The following is an 18340-nucleotide window of genomic DNA, read 5'->3' on the forward strand; positions in this document are numbered from 1 at the left end:
AGGAGGAGGATTGAAAATCTGGCTGAATGGTGCCACAACAACCTCTTACACAGTGTCAGCAAGACCAAGGAGCTGATTATTGCCTTCAGGAGAAGGAAAAGAGAGGTCCATGAGCCAGTCCTCCTTGGAGGATCAGAGGTGAAAGAGTCAGTATATACAGAATGGAGCAAATTTCTTTCTGTCCCAGCTAAATAATCTTACCAAGTTATTTCATCCTATGACCACCATCACCAACAATCTTCCCCGCCATTCCAGACTCTCTGGGGAAAGAGCTGTGTGGTGTTTACTATTGTAAGCATTCTCAGGTTTTGTTTCTGTAAGACCACCTCTCATCTTGTTCTGTTTCCCAACCAGGCATTAACATATTGAACATTGCTTACCAGCTACAATGGTGCACATCACCATCCTTTGGTTCAGAGAAGAAAACTGCACATGATATTTTCCGCATATTCACTTCAAAGCTTTGTACAATTGCAATAAGATTTCATTTGCCCTACAAGCTCCTCACAATGAAGGCCAAAATAACTTTGCCTACATCATTGCTCATAGTAACTTCCTGTGTTTTACATTCAAGGGCACAACCACACTAAACACCAACACTTAAAAGTTTATTGCCATTTTAAAAAGAACTTTCCCCTACCAAATGGAATCTAATTCCCCAAGTGAAATTCCACCTTTTCGTTTATTAATTTAACCCCTGTCCCTTTACAGATTCCTTGTTTCTGCCTCACAGTTTACTCTACAACCTAAATTTATAGCTTCAGACAATTTCAAGAGCAAATCCTTATCCTCTAAACTCTGATGCTAACTCATGCATTGTAAAACTGAAGTCATAACTTGGGAAAGTTTGGGAGCTCCCTAAGTGTATCAAGGCATCAAAATAAATGCAGAATACATACATCATATTTCTAGCAGCAGGTTTAAGAAATTTGGAATTAAAAATGGACTAACCAAGAGCCCTTATTTTCAAGGTTTTATTATCTGAATCTTTCAATAGTCTTTAAACCACAGATTAATTTACAATACACAACTATGTTGATGATTCAAGATAGTGTATTGATTTTCAATATTTCCTGCTCCACCAAAAGCTATTCCCTTCAATCTCTCAATCTATTTTTAACTTGTTTGCTGAATGTTAATGATTAACTGATGAAGCTAATTTCCAAAACATGCCCGAAGAAAGGGGCTGTTCAGATAGACTCTTAACCCTATCAGAGTTCATGGACAACTTTCTGACCTCTAATTTGGAAGAACAGCAGCCAACATACTTTTCAACACAAACCCCAATAATGTAATGCAGTTGTTAGGGCTCAGTATCAGTATCCAAAATGGTTGGAGTATCACCACATTAATGCAGTGATTATAAATTCTAGCTACTGGTGGCTCCCAATTAGATTCATACTCCTCTTTTAACAAAAAACTTGCAATACAAATGAAGTGACTGGATCTAAACCAAGGCGAATAACTAGCGTCAGGAAACATTTTGCAAGCTCAGAATTAAACCAAACTCAGACTTTTGTTCAAGATGACATGTAGTCAAGTGTGTAGACTATTCTTAACCATTACAATTCACTGATAACCTTGTGAGCCTCATTTGGAAATATCCCAACTAGAATTCTAAGAACCATGCATCAAAGTTGTTGGTGAACGCAGCAGGCTAGGCAGCATCTCTAAGAAGAGGAGCAGTCGACATTTCGGGCCGAGACCCTTAGTCAGGACTAACTGAAGGAAGAGCGAGTAAGAGATTTGAAAGTAGGAGGGGGACGGGGAGATTCAAAATGATAGGAGAAGACAGGAGGGGGAGGGATGGAGCCAAGAGCTGGACAGGTGATTGGCAAAAGGGATATGAGAGGATCATGGGACAGGAGGCCCAGGGAGAAAGAAAAGGGGGAGGGTGGGAAAAAACCCAGAGGATGGGCAAGGGGTATAGTGAGAGGGACAGAGGGAGAAAAAGGAGAGAGAGATAAAGAATGTGTGTATATAATTAATTAACGGATGGGGTACGAGGGGGAGGTGGGGCAATAGCGGAAGTTAGAGAAGTCAATGTTCATGCCGTCAGGTTGGAAGCTACCCAGACGGAATTTAACGTGTTGTTCCTCCAACCTGAGTGTAGCTCCTCCCCCTGATGGCATGAACATTGACTTCTCTAACTTCCGCTAATGCCCCACCTCCCCTCGTACCCCATCTGTTATTTAATTATATATACACATTCTTTTACTCTCTCTCCTTTTTCTCCCTCTGTCCCTCTCACTATACCCCTTGCCCATCCTCTGGGTTTTTTCCCACCCTCCCCCTTTTCTTTCTCCCTGGGCCTCCTGTCCCATGATCCTCTCGTATCCCTTTTGCCAATCAACTGTCCAGCTCTTGGCTCCATCCCTCCCCCTCCTATCTTCTCCTATCATTTTGGATCTCCCCCTCCCCCTCCTATCTTCTCCTATCATTTTGGATCTCCCCCTCCCCCTTTCAAATCTCTTACTAGCTCTTCTTTCAGTTAGTCCTGACGAAGGGTCCCGCCCCGAAAAGTCAACTGTACCTCTTTCTAGAGATGCTGCCTGGCCTGCTGCGTTCACCAGCAACTTTGATGTGTGTTGCTTGAATTTCCAGCACCTGCAGAATTCCTCGTGTTAGAATTCTAAGATATTTTTTAGTATAAAGCAACAAATCATTAATAATCTTTGGCTATTCCACTAAGTAAAACAAGTGGAATGAAGTGGAACAAATGGATTCATTCTACCATCCTAGATTTACCATGGACACTAGAATTATTTGCTTTCATATTTGAGACTGATGCACAATGTTATCTATCCCATTCCTTGTGCTCTGTCCCCATCCTCTATAATAGACTAATCAAAATGAACAGAAGTTCATCTTCCAGACTCTGTAGCGATAACTATAGATTATAACCACGTTTGCATTTTCTCAGATTGGTAATGGTTCTGTTGTTGCCACTCACACCATCCTTGGACCGATTTTTTGCTTCTTTAATTTTGCCGCGTGTTGTCATTTAATCAGTGATAACTTCCACACAACTGCAATCTTTTTCCCCATTTTTCTTTCCTTACCCCGCTCCTTCCACCTACCACCACCAATCACACTGCTCCCCAGCTCACCGAAAGCTGCTATATCTTGTTCCCCAGGGTGGAAAGGACAAACTTGAAAGGACAAGCATTTAAAGTGGGAGGGATAAAATTTAAAGGGGATGTGCAGGGCAGGTTTTGTCTTTGCACAGACAGTGCTGGGTGCCTGGAACAGGATACCAGAAGAAGAAGTAGGACCATGATGTGATAGGCTTCCAGATAGACACACAAGATACGCAGGGAATGGAGGAATATGGATCATGAGAAGGTAGAAGAGAATTACATCTTTTTAGCATAGTGTTTGGTATAGTCCCCATGATGTGCTGTTCTCTCCTTCCAGTCCAGAGGAAAGTTCCTCAACCTGACATGTTAACTTTGCTTCTTTTGCCAGAGACTCTGCCTGTGATTTTAGTTACGATTTTTTGTGATTTTAGCTCCAAAGTTCAGCATCTGCAGCATTTTATTTTTAACCGCTACTTTCTCCTCCAATTCTGGGTTCAAATGCTCTCAGATGAAAAATAAACTACTGATAAAAACAATGAAATTAAAGAAATCCAAGTGAGCAAAACAGCTGATCAAGAGGTAACAGTAAAACTAGTCAACCCCGTTAAAACACTGGGAAAAAAACAGCGACAGCAGGAGGGCAATTTAACATTTCTCACTGATGTCCCTGCAGTTGACATCAGTCTGCTGTAATTCAGCCGAAAGGCCACAAGTGACAAATTCAATTACTGGACATGGTTGTCATTAGTGAGGATGACTCTTATCAATCATCCCTTTTCTGACCCAACATGGTTGCGAAATTAATGGCTGCCTTGATGAACTGGTAAAATCCAACTGAGTAGTTTCAGGGACTAGTTAAGGTCACTTTGGTGTGGGTTTAGATGTACACGCTTGAAGGTTCAGACTGGGTCAGGAGAGAATAGGTTTTTCCTGAAAGATAATTAGTCCAAAGTATCACCAGATGCAGTAGGGTTTGATGAATTCTGCTTGAGAAAACTAAGGATAGACATTAAGTTCAAGATTCAAGACTGCTTAATATCAAGTGTAAAGAAGAAAGAAATAATAGTTACGCCACATCTGATGTAGCACAAAAATCACAAAAGAACACAATAATAAAAAGCAATAAACATAAATACACAAGATAGCTTATATACATATAGACTAATTGTACGGCAATAAAGGTGACTGACAGGAAATAATAAAGCAACGGTGGAGTTAATGTGTAGAGGTGTTGATCACCCTTACTACTTGGCGACAGTAACTGTGAGTCTGGTGATCCTGCCATGGATGGTACGTAGCCTCCTCCCTAATGGGATTGGGACAAACAGTCCACGAGCAAGATGGGTAGGACCCTTCATGATGTTACTGGTCTTTTTCAGTATCTTACTGTATAGCCTTGATGGCAAGCAGGCTGGTGCCAGTGATGCATTGGCAGTTTTGACTACCCATTGTGGAGTCTTCCTGCCCACCTCGGTGCAGTTTCTGTACCAACTAGTGATGCAGTTTGTTGTGCTGTAGAGAGCATCCTATCGGTAGAATGACATGAACCTGGACGTGCAAAGTCCAGCTCCCTTCAGAAAGTAGAAGCATTGGTGAGCTTTTTTGACTGTGTAGGATATGTTCTGGGGCCATGAGAAGTTGTGTGCAATGTACACTCCCAGGAGTTTGAATCCGCATGCAGTTTCCACTGTGTGCTGCCGAGGTAAAGGGACGTGTAAGAGGTACAAGCTCTCTTGAGGTTGATAATCGTCTCTTCTGTCTTGCCGACATTAAGGAGAAGGTTATTTGCTTGTCACCGGCCTCGAGCTCTCTCACCTCTCCGTCGACCATCTCATCGTTGTTGGTGAGGGGTCACACCACTGCCATGTCATCGGCAAACTTGACGATGTGACTGCTCAGGTGTCTGGATGTGCGAGCGGTGTCTATACGGCAATGGGCTCACACACTGCCCTGGGAGGCACCCGTGTTGAAGATGGGGAGGGAGGAGCAGCTGTGCACCCTGACCACCAGAGGTCTGTTCGTGAGGAAGTCCAACAGCCCGTTGCACGGTGGTGTATTTAGACCAAGGAGTAGCAGTTTGCTCACCGAGGCCTGCGGGACAGTAATGCTAAATGCCAAACAAAATGCAGAAGCAGCATTCTGACGCAAGTGTCCTTATTTTCTAGATGTGTCAGGGCCACGCACATGACAGATGCTATGGCATCTGCTGTAGAGCAGCTCTACAGGTAAGCACATTGGTGAGTGTCCAATGTGACAGGAATGTCCTGTTATCAGCCATTCAAAGCACTTCATGATGATTGGTGTCAGTGCCATTGGCAGTAGTCGTTTAATTCTGAAGAGTTCTTTGGTACGGGGTTGATGGTGGCCAATTTGAAGCATGTGGGGACAGCAGCCTGGATGAGTGATGTGTTCAAGATGCCCGTGAAGACTTCAGTGCGCTGGTGTGCACACTCCCGAGTACTTGGCCTGGAATGCTGTCTGGCCACCTTACGGGAGTCCTTCTCAGCTCTGCTGCTGTTACAGATAATGGCTGCTCACCTGGGAGGGGGTAGCTTTCAAAGCCGGTGTGGTGTTGCATGCCTGGATGCGTGAACAAAGTTGTTTAGTGTGTCAGGGAGGAGTCACTCGTGCGGTTAACGCTGATTTTCCTTGCGTAGTCCGCAATGCCCTTGATGTCCAGCCACATACACTGCGAATCATTGTTCGAAAGGTGATCCTCAGTCTTTTTTTTTTGCTTATAGGTGGCCTTCACCCTCTTGATGCCCAAGATGAGGTTTCTTCTGGTTGCTCTGGGAGCTGTTCTGTCACTAGACCTGAAGGCAGCATCCCAGGCTTTTAATAGGGAGTGCTCCCCTACGTGCCACCAGGGCTTCTGGTTGGGCTGTGAGATGACCGTTCTTGAGGTACCAACGTCATCTACACACTTACTGACGTAGCCGACAACAGATGAAATTGAGTAAGTGTTGTTGAAATTGAATAAAACAGATTTTTTGCAAATTAATATGAGAGTGAAGTGAACTTGGAATGAAGAGCTGACTAACCGTAGTGGAGTAAAACCCCAAGGCCCATCTGGGATGAAAACTTGCACTCATTTATGCTCTGGCTTTAGTGTTTACCAATGTGATAGACTCAAAGCCAATCCTGTCTACCACAAAATCCTGAGGCATCTGGTCAAACATAGACAAGAAATCACCTTCCCATTACTATGGAAGCACCTTAACCAAATGCAGTATGATAAAGCTATTAAAAAAATATTAAAGCGAGATTAGGGTACAACTTTCTATTGGCTGGATTAAAGCGCTGCAGAATACCCGGCCATTGATCTGCTCTTGTAGCCGATGTACAATGGATTAAAATTCAGCATAAAAAAGATAAGTTATTGTTGTTTCAGCCAATCATCTTAGAACAAATCCCTGCCATTTTCCACCCACTTTCTCAACAACATTTCCACCAACATATATTCACTGAGGATGCATGCCAATGATTTCATAGTGCTTAGGTTGATTTACAACTGCTAAGATAATGCAGCAGTACATACACACATGCAGAAACACCCAGAAACACTTCAGACTTCAACTGAGATGTTCAAAGGAATGACCATCTCCAACAAGTGAGGATGGTCTAATCAGCTTCTCGACATTTTCAAAAGCCCCAGAATCAACTTATCAGCGTCACCCCAAGCAGAAATTTAACCGGACCATTCCTATACATACACTGGCTGCAACAGCAGATCAAAGGCCAGATATTCTGCAGTGCTTGACCTAACTCTGCATTTCTGCCATGTAAAAACCTGGGTCAATACACCTCTTCAACTCGTGAAGATCCAGACCAAGCAGTCAATTGTATCAATTGACCAACCATCACCTTGCACAATATTCTCACCAGTACTGATACACTGTGGTTACGGCCGCAGTATCACCTACAAAATACACAGTGGCTAATCTCAAAGCAGCTCCCAAAGGATAACATCAGCAAGAATTTGGGATCACCAGCACCTGCAGACTCCCCTCCAAGACACACACTAACCCAAGTTCCTGACATGACCACTCTGTAAAGCATCTTCACCAGAATGACTGTGCAGCTTCTAGCTGACCACAAGGACTATTAAGAGTGTACAATAAACCCTGGTGTAAATGGTACAGCAAATTTCCCCATGGCCAAAATAAAAAGAATAATTGTAAATTGAACAGATCTCAAGATAGAATCCATCTCCAAGTTGCACTAAAAATACTGTAACTTTTAAAGTGCTTTGCTTAACTAAGAAACTTCTTCAGGTGAGAGTTTGGACAGCATGTGAAGAACATACTTGACTTTAGAAAACACAATGTCAACATCCGTGGTTGTCACGTTCTTCTTGTCTATGATGTTGCAGTCTTTACATAATTTTGACCAATTTTTGCCGTTCATATCTTTGCCCGTGGCACGCGTGTCTCCATGGACAGCAAATCTCCTAAAGGCCTCTTCGAGGGCACTGAGTTCTTCCATTGCAGCAGCTCCTCCATTGGTGCCATTCGAATCAGACATATGGCATTTAGTTTCTTTCTCCTTCGCCCGGTTATGCTTAGCTGCTCCTCTTACTGATTTGGTTTTACATTCAGCCATATTTTCCCAGCCCTGGTGGGGGGGAGAAAAAGGATAAATATTAGATACTTGAGCAAAGAGCATTACAAAACAAAATAGTCACCTGCTACATTTATGGCATTAATACATAGTCATACTTTATTGATCCCAGGGGAAATTGGTTGAAATAAACTCTTCACCAGAGGCACGTAGCAGGGTTTTAGATGCACCAGGTTGTGATCTGACCTTCCCAGTGGAGGGAGGGGAGAGGAACTGTATGCATCCTTAACGTTAGCTTACATCAAATCCAGAGTCCTCTCCCCTCTGGTTGTACAGCTCACATACTGCGTGAAGTTGGGCAGTGTTCTAGCCATGGTAACCTGGTTGAAGTCACCCAAGATGGTAATGAGGGCACTCGGGTGCTGGGTTTGTAATCTGGCTATGACGGTGTAAATGATGTTACATGCTGACATCGGGTTGGCAGAGGGAGGGATGTACACAACAACCACAATTGCATGCGAGATTTCCCTTGGCAAATAATATGGCCGGAGTCCAACAGCAAAAAAGTTCAATATCCGGGCTACAGGCACGTTCCTTGATCGTAATATGCCCAGGACTGCACCATCTGTTATTTACCAGAACCACCAGCCCCCCTCCTTTACGCTTACTGCTCTCAGTGCGTGAAGACGATAATACATTGCATTGAACATTATTTTCAAACGCCTTGGCTTTCTTTCCTAATTAGAATTCTGCATAATCAACTCTAACTTATCCACTGTCTTTTGTGGTAATATATTTCGTATGAAACAAAGTTTCAATGTGAGAGACTTTAAGTATAGTTTGCATCAGGGTGGAGTTAGTATCCAGAATAAGATTATTAATATTCCCTTGGTCAATAGTGATCTCTTGACCAAAATAATCAGATCATCTGCTCATTTAGAACAATCTACTTGCTTTTCTGCGATCTCCTGGCCTGTGACTGCGAAGTGTAAGCAACTGCAGATGCTGGAAGTCTGATAGAATTTTTAAAGCGAGGGAATTGCTACATTGTTGAAGAGGGTTCCTGGACATATTAAATTGAACTTTCTGATGAAGTTTTGTTAATCTGAAAAGTTAACTTTTTCTCTCTCCAGAGATGCAACCTAACCTGCCATGACTCAGCTGTGCATTCTCTGCCTTTTATTCCTTAGTCCTAGACTTGCTGGTGCAGAGTAATCATACACTGCCATTGTGCAGATCAGTTGGAAAGTCAGACGTTAGACCTACAATATCAGAAGCTAACAAGCCAGATAAACAAACATTGCTGAAGCTACCGGTGGATTACGGTATTTGTTATGTCTATACTAATTTAAAAGTTTTGTAAAAGCAGAATTCCTGTTGTTTGCGTTTAAATAAAAGATCTGTTAACAAGATTTGCAATGCATTGTCTGATCATGCTAATGCTGATAAAGCTTTGCAGTTTAACAATGCATGAAATTAAAGGAAGGTTATTGTAATCATATAGAATTTGACTCGGTGGTCTGTAACAGACTTAATACATTTGATATTGTAAAAAAAACAAATTCACTTTGCAGTAATAACCTGTTAATTTGCAACTGATTTTAAATTCACACCCTGAACTGCAAGAGTTTCAGGGTAAATCATTGGCAAGGAGAGTAACAAGTAAACTTGCAAGTAACGATCCGGTTCATAAAGGACAAGTGCAGATCAGTTCCAGTAAAGTCCTCAGGCTAATGAAGCTAAAAATGCTGATGACTGCTGCTTTTCATGGCCAATAGGATCCATGCAAACAGACCTACACAGTGTCATCGCAGTTACACTCTCTCTTTAACACAGAATCCAGCACTTACTACAGGTTTTAACAGGACTTGTATATTATGTAGTGAATTTCATTATCTGGAAAGTTGCAAGCATATTACAACCAAGTACGCATGAAAAATTATCACGACTGCAGGGTCAGTTTGAACAAAGCAAAATCCCACAAATAGCAATGACATAAATGAGTAATTAATTTGGTTACAGTCAGTCATGTTTACTGTCATCTGAACAAGTACATGTATGCACAGGAAGAGTAAAATATTTACTTGCAGGAGTATCACAGGCACATAGCATTATCTGAGCAGTATTCACAAGAAAAACACAAATTAAACGGTAACTATGCACAACGGTTACAAGAAAAAGCACAATCAGAGCATGGAAATGTACATTTTAGTGCAAAGTGACCAATGTGCTCATAATCTTGCTAAACTCTAGTGATTAGGGTTGTGCAGGTTTATTCAAGAACAAAATGGTTAAAGGCAATTAGCTGTGCTTGAACCTGGTAGCGTGGGACTTCAGCGTTCTGCATCCCCTGCCTTACGGTAGCTGCAAGAAGACGATGTGACCCAGATGGTAGTGATCTTTGATGATAAATATTGCCTACTTGAGGCAGGGCCTCAGGTAATGGAGGGAAGGGGTGTGCCCGTGATGTACTGAGCAGAGATCACTACCCTCTGCAGCTTCTTACTTTCCTGTACATTTGAATTGCTGTACCAGACGATGATATGTAACGAGAGCTGTGTAAGTCATCGCCTTCTACCTTAGGCCACGAACTTATCAATCACCCTTGCTGTGGACAGCTTTCTGGAGGTCCAAGACGCTGACTTCTACAAAGAAGGGATCCGTATGCTCCACGACCGCTGGACTTAGTGTGTAAATGTAGGAGGGGACTATGTTGAAAAATAAATGTGGTAGGTTTTCTAAAATTGACTCCTTCTACCTTAGGCCATGAACTTATTAATCACCCCTCATATAATTAATGCTTGGTGTGTTGTCTAAATTGATGTACCTGTGACATTGCTACAAGTAAACCTTTCATTGTACCTGTACTATGTATTTATATATGACAAACTTGACTTGATAAAACTTGTTACTAAAAAGAATGACTACGACTATGACTAACTACTCATCTCTGCCTGCAGCCTAACTGCTACACCTGCCCATACACCTCCTCCCTCACCTCCAGTCAAGGCCCCAGATAGTCATTCCAGGTGAAGCAACACTCCACCTGCAAATCTGCTGGAGTCATCTGTTGTGCCTGGTGCTCCTGATGTGTACTCCTCTACCTTGGAGAAACCATCATAAATCGGGGGGCCGCTTTGTCGAACACCTCCACACCATCTGCCGCCACAAGTGGGACTTCCCTGTAGCCAGAAATATTAATTCCCAATCCAACAGATCAATCCACGGCCTCCTCGTGTCAAGATGAGGCCATCTTCAGAGTGGAGGAGCAACATCTTATATTACGTCTGGGTACTCATCAACCTGATGGTAAGAGTATCGATTTCTCCTTCTGATGAAAAAAATCCCCCCCCTTCCTCTATTCTCCACTCTGACCTTTTATTTCTTCTCACTTGCCTGGATCCCCTCCCCCTTCCCCTATGGTCTACTCTCCTCTCCTAGCAAGTTCCTTCTTCTCCAGCCCTTGACCTTTCCTACCAACCTGGCTTCACTTTCCAGCCAGCCTCTTTTCCCTCCTAGTCCTGAAGAAGGTTCTCGGCCCAAAACGTCAACTGTTTACTCTTTTCTATAGATGCTGCCTGGCCTGCTGAGTTCTCCCAGCATTTTATGTGTGCTGACCGTGAAAGCGTTGGATAGTCACAAAACTCAACTGGTTCCATAGAACCATAGAAACTACAGCACAGAAACAGGCCCTTTGGCCCTTCTTGGCTGTGCCAAACCATTTTCTGCCTAGTCCCACTGACCTGCACACGGACCATATCCCTCCATACACCTCCCATCCATGTATCTGTCCAATTTATTCTTAAATATTAAAAAAAGAACCCGCATTTACCACCTCGTCTGGCAGCTCATTCCATACTCCCACCACTTTTTGTGTGAAGAAGCCCCCCCCCAATGTTCCCTTTAAACTTATCCCCCCTCACCCTTAACCCATGTCCTCTGGTTTTTTTCTCCCCTTGCCTCAGTGGAAAAAGCCTGCTTGCATTCACTCTATCTATACCCATCATAATTTTATATACCTCTATCAAATCTCCCCTCATTCTTCTACGCTCCAGGGAATAAAGTCCTAACCTATTCAACCTTTCTCTGTAACTGAGTTTCTCAAGTCCCAGCAACATCCTTGTAAACCTTCTCTGCACTCTTTCAACCTTATTTATATCCTTCCTGTAATTTGGTGACCAAAACTGAACACAATACTCCAGATTCGGCCTCACCAATGCCTTATACAACCTCATCATAACATTCCAGCTCTTATACTCAATACTTCGATTAATAAAGGCCAATGTACCAAAAGCTCTCTTTAGGACCCTATCTACCTGTGACGACACTTTTAGGGAATTTTGTATCTGTATTCCCAGATCCCTCTGTTCCACTGCACTCCTCAGTGCCTTACCATTAACCCTGTATGTTCTACCTTGGTTTGTCCTTCCAACGTGCAATACCTCACACTTGTCGGTATTAAACTCCATCTGCCATTTTTCAGCCCATTTTTCCAGCTGGTCCAAGTCCCTCTGCAGGCTCTGAAAACCTTCCTCACTGTCTACTACACCTCCAGTCTTTGTATCATCAGCAAACTTGCTGATCCAATTTACCACATTATCATCCAGATCATTGATATAGATGACAAATAACAATGGACCCAGCACTGATCCCTGTGGCACACCACTAGTCATAGGCCTCCACTCAGAGAAGCAATTCTCTACCACCACTCTCTGGCTTCTTCCATCGAGCCAATGTCTAATCCAATTTACCACCTCTCCATGTATACCTAGCGACTGAATTTTCCTAATTAACCTCCCATGCGGGACCTTGTCAAAGGCCTTACTGAAGTCCATGTAGACAATATCCACTGCCTTTCCTTCATCCACTTTCCTGGTAACCTCCTCGAAAAACTCCAACAGATTGGTCAAACATGACCTACCACGCACAGAGCCATGTTGACTCTCCCTAATAAGCCCCTGTCTATCCAAATGCTTGTAGATTCTGTCTCTTAGTACTCCCACCAATAATTTACCTACTACTGACGTTAAACTCACCGGCCTATAATTTCCCGGATTACTTTTCGATCCTTTTTTAAACAACTGAACAACATGAGCCACTCTCCAATCCTCCGGCACTTCACCCGTAGACAGCAACATTTTAAATATTTCTGCCAGGGTCCCCGCAATTTCAACACTAGTCTCCTTCAAGGTCCGAGGGAACACTCTGTCAGGTCCCGGGGATTTATCCACTTTAATTTTCCTCAAGACAGCAAGCACCTCCTCCTTTTCAATCTGTACAGTTTCCATGGTCTCACTACTTGATTCCCTCAATTCCATAGATTTCATGCCAGCTTCCTTAGTAAATACAGACGCAAAAAACCTATTTAAGATCTCCCCCATTTCCTTTGGTTCCGCACAAAGCCGACCACTCTGATCTTCAAGAGGACCAATTTTATCCCTTACAATCCTTTTGCTCTTAATATACTTGTAAAAGCTCTTTGGATTATCCTTCACTTTGACTGCCAAGGCAACCTCATGTCTTCTTTTTGCCCTCCTGATTTCTTTCTTAAGTATTTTCTTGCACTTCTTATACTCCTCAAGCACCTGATTTACCACCTGTTTCCTATACATTTCATACAACTCCCTCTTCTTCTTTATCAGAGTTGCAATATCCCTTGAGAACCAAGGTTCCTTATTCCTATTCAATTTGCCTTTAAGCCTGACAGGAACATACAAACTCTGCACTCTCAAAATTTCCCCTTTGAAGGCTTCCCACCTACCAATCATATCTTTGCCAGAGAACAACCTGTCCCAATCCACGCTTTTTAGATCCTTTCTCATTTCTTCAAATTTGGCCTTCTTCCAGTTCAGAACCTCAACCCTAGAACCAGATCTATCCTTGTCCATGATCAAATTGAAACTAATGGTGTTATGATCACTGGAACCAAAGTGCTCCCCTGCACAGACTTCTATCACTTGCCCTAATTCATTTCCTAACAGGAGATCCAATATTGCATCCCCTCTAGTTGGTCCCTCTATATATATTGATTTAGAAAACTTTCCTGAACACATTTTACAAACTCTAAACCATCTAGACCCCTAACAGTATGGGAGTCCCAATCAATGTATGGAAAATTAAAATCCCCTACCACCACAACTTTATGTTTCCTGCAGTTGCCTGCTATCTCTCTGCAGATTTGCTCTTCCAATTCTCGTTGACTATTGGGTGGTCTGTAATACAATCCCACTAATGTGGCCATACCTTTCCTGTTTCTCAGCTCCACCAATAAGGACTCAGTAGACAAGCCCTCTAATCTGTCCTGCCTGAGCACTGCTGTAATATTTTCCCTAACAAGCAATGCTACTCCCCCACCTTTCATTCCTCTGCCTCGATCACATCTGAAACATCGGAACCCTGGAATATTAAGCTGCCAGTCCTGCCCCTCCTGTAGCCAAGTTTCACTAATTGCTATAACATCATAACTCAACTGGTTCCATTAACTTGCTTCCAGGAAGAAAGCCAAGGAGTTATTTCAGTGCTATATAAATGTGGTTGGCTTTCGTCTGTCCTCTGAAATAGCTGAAGAATCACTCAGTTGTATCAAACCATTTCAATGAAGAAATCCCTCCATTACCTTCACAATCAAACTAGAGTACCCACAATGACCTACACCCAGACAGAAGATACACAAAATAAAGTGACATTCTTACTCCTTAAAGTGAGAGCAATGCATGGTTAGCTACCTGCCTCACTTTCAGATCAATTATATCAGACTACACAATGAGATTTAGACACTTTCCCCTCATAACATCCGTAAGTTACTGCCTCCAAGTGCTTGCACCACAGGAAATCCAACAAAACCCTCATCAATGACATCTACTATCAAGCTTTCTTCTTAATTCTTCACCCTCGATGAACACCAACATTCAAGAACTTTAAATAAAATCATACAGAGTGCCTTCTGCATTTCCAGGCTGGTTCACACAACAGTTTAATTTAAATTTTTTGGAGCCTCCAATTAATCCAAGATGGCTGTTCAGCCCATGTAAATCATGGACACAGGCATCCTGAGCAGGAACAGGCTATTTGGGCCTTTCAGCCTGCTCTACTATTCACTAAGAACATAGCTGATCTGACTGTAGCCTCAAATCTGTATCCTTACCCACCCCAACTAATTATTCCCTCCACTGTATATCAAGAATATGCTTACCTCTGAATTAAAAGAAATCCAAGAATATTTATATTGCACTTAAAAAGTATTTCAAGAACTCACATGATTTTGTGTTTGGTGTGAGAGGAAAATCTCCCACCCTTTTAATTAAATTAAACCCTTCTCCAGGATTCCCCTCCTACACAAAAGGAAAACAAAATCAAAGTTCAAAGTAAATTTATCAAAGTACATTCTGTACACGTCACCAAATACATCCATAAGATTCACTTTCTTGTGGCCATTCACAGTAAATACTAGAAACACAATGGGGCAGGAATAACTAGGACTCTCTTGTGGCTGATGTTCAATTGCTGTCCCCGTGCTTAAGGGACCCACAGGACATCACCACTGAGGCAACGTCCTGTCGCGTTACTTGTAGCTGTGCTTACACTTCCAAGGTTCTGTACCACATTGACTTGTGTCTCCTTGTTGGCACAAGCCCACGATTAATTCCACTGCTTCTCTCCAACTGAGATGTCAAGGGCACGAGCCCACAGCCGACTCCATTGCTTCTCTCTGATTGAGGCGTCAAGCAAGGTTGAAATCGAGGAGGATGGGAGTGGAGGACAGGCAGGTGCTTGGTGCCAACTGCCTGCATTTGACCGGTTTTCCTCATCCTCTCGCTACTTGCTGTTAGATTAAAGTGCAGGAGTCTCACCACATTGCCAAGATTGATCGGTGAGGCTGTGGACTCATTTTGGGGAACTTTTGAGGTTCATGTTGCTTTTGTTCCTGGATTGTTTTTTTTTTGGCTGTTTTTGAGCAGCTTGATCAGGGCGACCGATGCAGACTGGGGCGCTTCGGCAAAGAAGCCTGCATTGATTTGGGGCGTGGCACTGAACTGAACTAAATGCATAGTACTGGTTTGATGTTTGATATTTTATGTGCTGTTCTCGTGCTTTTCACTGTTGCGCAATTTGTTATTTTTATTAATGTTTTCTTTTGGTGTTTGATGGTTTCTTGAACAGATTCCATGGTGTTTCCTTGTTTCGTGGCTGCCTGCGGGAAGATTAATCTCAGAGCTGTATTCTGTAAACATACTTTGATAATAAATGTACTTGAACTTGGAGAATGGATGAAAGACTGCCACCATCAGGACAGACAAACAATCAATGTGCAGAAGACACAAAGAAATAGCAATAGCAAATAAATAGAGAACATGAGATGAAGGGTCTTTGAAAGTGAATCCATAGGTTGTGGGAACAGTCAGTGATGGGGCGAGTGAAGCTGAGGGCTCAAGACCCTGATGGTTGAGAGTAATGACTGTTCCTAAACCCAGTGGTGAGGGTCCTGAGGCTCCTGTACTGCTTTTCTTGATGGCAATAGCGAGAAGAGAACGTAGCCCGAATGGTGGGGACCCCCAGTGATAGATGCCACTTTCCCACTACAGTGCAGATGTGCTCAACAGTGAGGAGGCCTTTAGCTGTAATAGACCAGGCCGTATCCACTATGTTTTGTAGGATTGTCAGTTCAAGGGCATTAGTGTTTCCACACCAGGCTGTGATGCAGCCAGTCAATATATTCTCCACCACACATCTATAGAAATTTGTCAAAGTTTGAGATGTCATGCCGAATCTTCACAAACTCCTAAGGAAGTAGAGGCGTTGCCGTGCTTTCTTCATAATTGCACTCAAGTTCCGGGCCAGGACAGATCTTCTGAAATGTTAACACCAAGGAATTTAAAGTTGCTGACCCTCTCCACCTCTGATTCCCTGATAAGGACGAGCTCACAGACCTCCAGTTTCCTCCTCCCAAAGTCAATAATCAGCTCCTTCGTCTGATCTGCCATTCCCTTACATTTTATTCAATTAACTGTTACACAGTTATCTAGTCTCATGATCTGTTCCCTATAAAGAGCAATCTTTAGTCATGGACCAATAGTACACACACCGTTCCCACCACCCCCCCAACAGGCGATAAATGAAAGGATGGGTTTCCTGGTAGCAGAATGGTAGGAAAAAAAAATAGATCTGACATTATAGTTAGCCACAGGTCATTTCTTACTAGTTGGAGAATCTAGAATACAGAAAGCAAAAGCCCATTGAGAAAGCAGAAAGTGGAAAACATTCATTAGTTTCATTTTTTTTGTAAAACATTTCTTGAAGAGTACAAATTGATTATTTTGATTCTTTAATTGAGCCACTAACTGACTTCTTTGCTGTGCCTGTGTCTCCATGCGCTTCCTCAAGCTAGTGGCCCGCAGATTATTACAATGTATCCACTTTTGGGTGTAGCTTCAAGGCATTGTCTAGCAACCCTGGCTGCCAGGTCTCAGCACAGCCTCGGTGCATACAGTGAGCAAAATATATCATATCTTGGGATATACATTCAGGAAGACCCAAGGACTGATTGTGGACTTCTGAAAGGATAAGATAAGGAAGCACACTCCAGTCCTCAGAGGGATCAGAAGTGGAGAGAGTGAGCAATTTGAAGTTCCTGAGTGTCTTATCTCTTAGGACCTAACCTGGACCTAACATATCGATGCAGCTATAAAGAAGGCAAGGCAGTGATTATATTTGATTAGGATTTTTTGAGGAGTTTTGGTTTGTCACAAAAAAACCCTCAATTTTCTTCATATTTACCATGGAGAGCATTCTAACTGGCTGCATCACCATCTGGTATGGGAGGGGAGGGGGCGGGGGGCTACTGCATAAGATCAAAGTAAGCTGCAAGAAGTTGTAAAATTAGTCAGCTCCATCATGGGCACTAGCCTCTGTAGTATCCAGGCCTTTTTCAAGGAGAGGTGCCTCAGGAAGGCAGCGTCCATCATTAAGGACCTCCACCACACAGGACATGCCTTGTTCTCACTGCTACCATCAGGAAAGAGGTACAGAAGCCTGAAGGTACACACAGTGATTCAGGAACAGCTTCTTCCCCTCAGCGACCTGGTTTCTGAATGGACATTGAACCCATCAACACTACCTCACTACTTTTTCTTTAATTACGTATTTTTAAACCACTTAATTAATTCAACTATTTAATGCATATATACTTACTATAATTCACAATTCTCTTTTTTCCCTCTTTTGTCATGTATTGCATTGTACCGCTGCCACAAAGCTAACAAATTTCACAACATATACCAGTGATATTAAACCTGATTCTGAAGGAATATAAAATGAATATTGGGAGCGCTCTGAAGTACATTTTCAGGCTAGGGTTTTCAGAGGCTTTAATGACAGAGGTCACTGTCCCTATGCAATTCATGTTCCATCCACGTACCCATGATTTGAACACTTCAAATGTGAACCTGTTTTTCTCTGGACTGCCAGACTGCTATGTTAAACGTGTTACAATTTGCACCATACCCTTCTCCTTTAACATGGACATCAGGGAATTCTTGGCCACACTGGGAGCTTCCTGCATGTTCAAGGAGTGACTAATTGCACCCAAGGATTTACATGTAATCTCGAGTTCTTTTTATTGCCCAGGAATAAAATCTCTCAATGTATGGATGGTATAAGACAAGCTGCAACATATTCTGTGCACCAGGGAAACACACGTGCTT

At 42.7% G+C, this 18340-nt stretch overlaps 1 protein-coding gene across 4 annotated transcripts in view; it reads right to left on the minus strand.

Moving 5' to 3' along the window:
• The window catches only part of LOC134357941 (tubulin polymerization-promoting protein), a 48333-nt gene that overhangs the window by 18939 nt on the left and 11054 nt on the right, over positions 1–18340 (minus strand). For all 4 annotated transcript variants that reach the window (XM_063069735.1, XM_063069737.1, XM_063069736.1 and 1 more), the window contains exon 2: positions 7387–7694. In XM_063069735.1, the coding sequence (XP_062925805.1) occupies positions 7387–7694 (308 nt within the window). The remainder of the gene's footprint in view (positions 1–7386; positions 7695–18340) is intronic.

The sequence above is a fragment of the Mobula hypostoma genome, chromosome 17 (assembly GCF_963921235.1).
Source record: "Mobula hypostoma chromosome 17, sMobHyp1.1, whole genome shotgun sequence".
Taxonomy (NCBI): Eukaryota; Metazoa; Chordata; class Chondrichthyes; order Myliobatiformes; family Myliobatidae; genus Mobula; species Mobula hypostoma.